The 5260-nt window shown below is 41.4% G+C and overlaps 1 protein-coding gene across 1 annotated transcript in view; it reads left to right on the top strand.

Moving 5' to 3' along the window:
- Nucleotides 1–5260, top strand: part of LOC101565073 (ephrin type-A receptor 6) — a 1186195-nt gene that overhangs the window by 769990 nt on the left and 410945 nt on the right. The window contains 1 exon segment of the mRNA XM_012512596.2: nt 159–355. Within this exon segment, the coding sequence (XP_012368050.1) occupies nt 159–355 (197 nt within the window).

Genomic DNA, 5260 nt, shown 5'->3' with positions numbered 1-5260 from the left:
GAGCTACGTCCGCAGTCTCTTCCTCCAGTTTTCAACTGGAAATGAAAAGTCTCATGCACCTGTTTTAGTTTGGTTTGTGATGCTTAACACAGTAACTAAGACTGGGAGATTTGTAAAGAATAGAAGTTCATCAACTCATATTTCTTCCAAGAGCGTAGCTCCAGCCTTTGTCCTTGACGCCTGGGGAGGACTCTTGTCCTGCAACATGCCCCGGCAGAGGCATCGTATCTCGAGACACAGCGAGCACGCAGCTCAGATCTTCTTCTCCAGCTTCTCATGCCATCGTGGTGGGCCCACACTCAGAACCTCGTAGAATCTTTTACCTACCAAAGGCCCTACCTCCAGTTCCCTTAAGGTATGAATTTGCAGATTGAGTTTTCAACCTATGAAATTTTGGAGCACATATTTATACCATGGAAGTACCTAGAACCCCATACCTAGCTGTAGACTGAACAAACCTAGCTTTCTTTAAAATGTTATATATTTGGCACAGAGTTTCACTACTCATCTGCTCCTAATGATCCTCCTATTTCAGCTTCAGCTTCCCCAGCACTGGAATTACAGGCCTGTGCCACCATGCCTGGTCTTGGTGGCCAGCCCAGCACACCCAGGGCGAGGCCAGCATGACGCGTGGTATCGGGGATCAAACCCAGGTCCTTGTGCTTGCCTAGGCAGGTGCTTAGACTGCTCAGCTATCTCTGTGGCCCAAGCCTAGCTATATACTGAAAATTATATCTTGACTCAGAAAAGTGTTGACTGCATTACTATTTGAATTGAAAACTAACCTGTTTGAAAAAAATATTTTACTTCTTCCAATTGCCAGATAGGTTCTCTTTTGAGATTGTAGAACTTTTACAAAACCACACATTTAGTTTGCATAGTGACTAAAGAGAAGGCTGCCCCATTCTTTTAAAAATTATTACAAGCTGCTTGAAAGACAGAATGAGAAATACATGCCGACATACCTGGGTGGCTTGGGGTGATCTAGTCCCCTTTAGCATATTTTGCTTGTTGTTGTTCCGTTCTGCACTGAAGTTCAAAATGCACTTTGAATGCTTCCATATCATTGACAAATAGTTCTTGTCCATTAGGGACCACTTATCTCTGTTTGTATTTGTTCATTTTAAGAGCTAAATCTCCTTATAACTGGCTAGCTGCTTTTCATCATTATTTTCTTATCCTTCTAAGATATGTGTTGAGATGATGCATTTCAAATTACATTAAACAAAAATGCAGTTGGGATATCTATTCAACATGCGTGACAATTAAAAGAAGTTAAGTACCTTTCCAATTCCTTCTAGTTGGAATTCAACAGTATTTTTAAAGTTAATAAAAGTGTATTATTCATGATTAGACTTTAAGGATTATTAACAAGAGCAGGCATTATACATCTACTGAACTTCACAAGGCGTGTGTATGGGGGGTGGAACATGAGTCCTGTCTATGTCCCCACTTCCCCAGCACCTGAGCTGCTCAAGATGGAAATATTTTTTAAGAAGTGTTTTACTAGAAGGAAGGCAAAAATGAAAAAACACAAAGTGAGGGAGTTGTTTGGTCTTTGCATTAATGAGTGTACTTTGGAAGCCTCCAAACCCGAGCACTTACACGTGTAAGGAGAAAAAGGAACACTTAAATGATGCCTAGAAAGCCAGTCTGAAGAGCGTGCAACACTTCCTTAGCTTAAGCCTTGAGACAGCTTGAGCATTAATCAGCTTTCTGTTGCTGGACAAAATATCGCCTGCCTTCAACTTAAAAAGGAGGTTTAATTTGTCTCCTAATCTCAGAGTTTTCATGCCATGGTTAGCTAGCACCAAGGCAGAGATGTCATGATGAGGCGCATGGAGGGGAAGCTGCTCACTTCACCGTGCCTGGGACACAGAGGACAGGGGATGAGCCCGAGAGGTGATGGTGAGGGGTCAGACACAGCCTCCCCGGTCGTGCTCCCAAGACCTGATTCCTCCTAAGAGGCCACTCAGCTTCTACTATGTTAACAACTCACAATCCCATCTTCTTCCCAAGACGCTCTTTACATTCAAACTGACACCCAACATTGTCTCTCAGGATTTGTACCACGCAGACTGGGGCATCTGGACATAGATAGGTACTCATTGTCGAAAAAAGGAAAGAAAGAACTAACAATACATTAGGAATTGTTCTTGTGGTATTTTAGAGGGGATAGAAACGACCTGTGTTATATCTTTTGCTAATATTTCAGACTATTTCATTTTAGCAGACTATTCTCAAATATATATTGTTTAAGTCATTAGTTTCACTCACCAGAAGTAAGAGAATATTATAAGGACAGTCAGATTTTAGTTTCTTGGATTAAGCTGAGTATTTTAAGGAGTTAATCGGCATGACTTCTGGAACGTAGTCGGTGGCGTATCAACACTACCCTTAATTTTTATAGACAACTTTTCTAAAAAAATTTGATTAACTAAACAAAGGATTATTGATTTTTATTTGCATTTCTCTAAGGACACTTAAAGCAGTTTACAACACATACACAATTTTGTTTAACAAATTGGAAGTAGCAATAGCAAATAAAGTCCATAGAAAACACAGTCCCGTTTTGATAATTGTCACCAAGAATACCATCCTGATATATCCTCTCTACCCAGGGATTCCTGGTTGCATCCAGGGAACAGAAATTATCAGACACTCATGAAGCACAAATGCCTTAGAAAGCATACACAGAGACCACTGAGGAAACTGACCTCCTATAGAGTTTTTCACCAAATGCAGCTTTTGTCCATAAAATCATTTCTGTAAACAACCTTTGACAAAGTCACGATATAGTCGGACCAGCTGAATATGATTTTTCCATGGGGGAGTGAAAGGAGAAATAATGTAAAGTTACTTGATATATTGCATCCATACCAACTTCAAAAGAGAAATAGATCTACAAAGATAAAGAAAAGAGCCGTGATACAACCACGCACCAACGCCAGCCAACCTGACTGTGAGACCTGACCTGAAACTATTGGGAAAAGGAGTGCAGTTGATTTATGATGGGTCAGGTCTCCTCCTTAATTCAGCCCATGAGACTAAGTGCCAGAATCACCCACAGCAGTCTTCTAAAGCTCCACGCTGTGGGTGGAGGCAGTTTTCAGGGAAAAGGAATGAGTAGATACCTCAGGATGTTGCCTCAGTGTTCCAAGATCAGTCTTTCTTGAGGGCTTAGAATGTGAATATTGTATTTTCACATCAACAGATGATGCAAACTGTGTAAAAATAAGGTGGATAGATATAGAAATCTTTCTACTGTACAGTCAAGAAACCTAACATTTTTGTCAGTGACGGGATAAAACCTCCCCACAATTGCATTGAAATTGGGCTGCAGGCAAAGCAAAATGGGCCCTTAGGAAGCCGATTTTAATCTGTTGTAGAATTAGATCTCCTCTAGACTGAGAGCACAGAGTCCTGAACCACAGGACACCGTGAATAAAAGTTGACTCTAGCCTGAAAGTTTTGTTTTGTTTTGTTGTTAATGTAGTTAGTACAGGGCCGACAGGGTCTCACTATACAGATCAGACTCGGAGGGATTCTTTTGTTTTCAGCCTCAGGCCAGGCAGTTTTTCAAAACAGGTGTTCTAGGTCATCAGAAAGAAAGCCAAGAACAGTCTGCTAGAAGCAGCTGTGCTGACCTGCATAAATCTGCAGCTTGCATTTCTGGGTAAACAACGGGAAGGAGACTTGCACAGAGTGGAAATAGCCTATCTTGTCGGGCAGAGCTGTGATCAACTGGCTCTTGTCTGCCAAAGCTTTGATAAAGTTGGTGATGTCCAATTGTTTTCCGGCAGCATTTAAGAAAGCAGAATTATTTGTTTTTTGAAATCAATTGTAGTTGTTGAAAAATTAAATCTTCATTGGCATCTAGGAAGAAGCTTTCTTTCTATCCACCACACTGACAAATATCCAGTTTATCTAAAAACAGTATTATATCCTGAAAATAATTTTAAAATGAATAAATAAAATAATTCATTTATATTACATGACATGGTAAATAGATATGTCAGGAAAAAGCCCCCCTTATTTATTTATTTATTTATTTATTATGTATTTAGTACAGGGTCTACAGGGTCCCACTACACAGATTAGACTTGTAGTGATCCTTCCTGTTTTTCAATCTCCCAAGTGCTGGGATTACAGCCCTGTGCCACCACGCCCAATCTCAGCCTGCATCTCAGCATGCTCCAGGGGTGGGGCCTGCATGGCAGGCCTGGGGATGGAACCCCGGCCCCTGTGTCTGCCTAAGCCAGAACTTTAATCTGCTCAGCTATCGGACCAGACCTCTTAATTCATTTTTGTTTATTTATTTGTATTTTAGGGAAGGGTCTTCAGGGTGTTCAGGGTCTCACTACTAGATCGGCTCATAGTGATCCACCTCTTTACAGCCTCCCAAGGGCTGGGATTGCAGGCGTGCACCACCATGCCCAGTCTCAATTGCCATCTCAGCATGCCCTGGGGGCGGGGTCAGCACAGCAGGCTGGGGAACAAACCCCCACCACTGTGCCTTTAATTCATTTTTAAAGAGACCCCATCCATGCACATCACAATACTGAGGCTCTTTACACTCTCTCTCTCTCTCTCTCTCTCTCTCTCTCTCTCTCTCTCTCTCCCCCCATTCCAGTACGCAGGCCTTGCACATGGTAGAAAGCACTGCACCACTGAGGCGCATGCTCAGCTGTTCAGCCTCACTATTACTTTGTATCAATAGCTGTGGAGTGAAACTTCAGAAAAAAAAAAAAAACACAAATACCATACAATCTTATTTTCTGAAAATAATAATATTTAGCAGTATGGTGATACTACGTATAAAACTGTTTTGCTTCAAATTCAAAATATCCAGCTTGGAGAATGCAAGTACAAGTTTAGAAGAGAAACATCATGTTAATCACTGAGAGGAAACAGACCATTGACAAGGCACAGATTTGTTGTGCCGTAGGGTTGGCTCTTTCAAAATTACCATGGAATTCCTTTGAATTTCTCCAGAATTGATTCCAATATTTGCTTAGGGGTTGTATGAAGTAAATAGTTAGACATTTCCCCAACAATTTACAGTTATCCAAAAATACTCCAGAATTTATTCACTTTTAGGGATAGTAAAGTAATTGTTAGTATAAGCAGCAGAAAGGTCCCTGTTAGGTGCCTAAGGGCTAAATTACTTGACACAGTACTCTTGGGTTGGATCAACGAGATAGCTCAGTGGAGGGACCAGGGTCAGTAGATGCCCAGCCCCGCACACCATGCCAGACCC

Source organism: Octodon degus, unplaced genomic scaffold, assembly GCF_000260255.1.
Source record: "Octodon degus isolate 3935 unplaced genomic scaffold, OctDeg1.0 scaffold00237, whole genome shotgun sequence".
In the NCBI taxonomy this organism is placed as follows: Eukaryota; Metazoa; Chordata; class Mammalia; order Rodentia; family Octodontidae; genus Octodon; species Octodon degus.
This window is presented reverse-complemented; position numbering and strand designations above follow the sequence as displayed.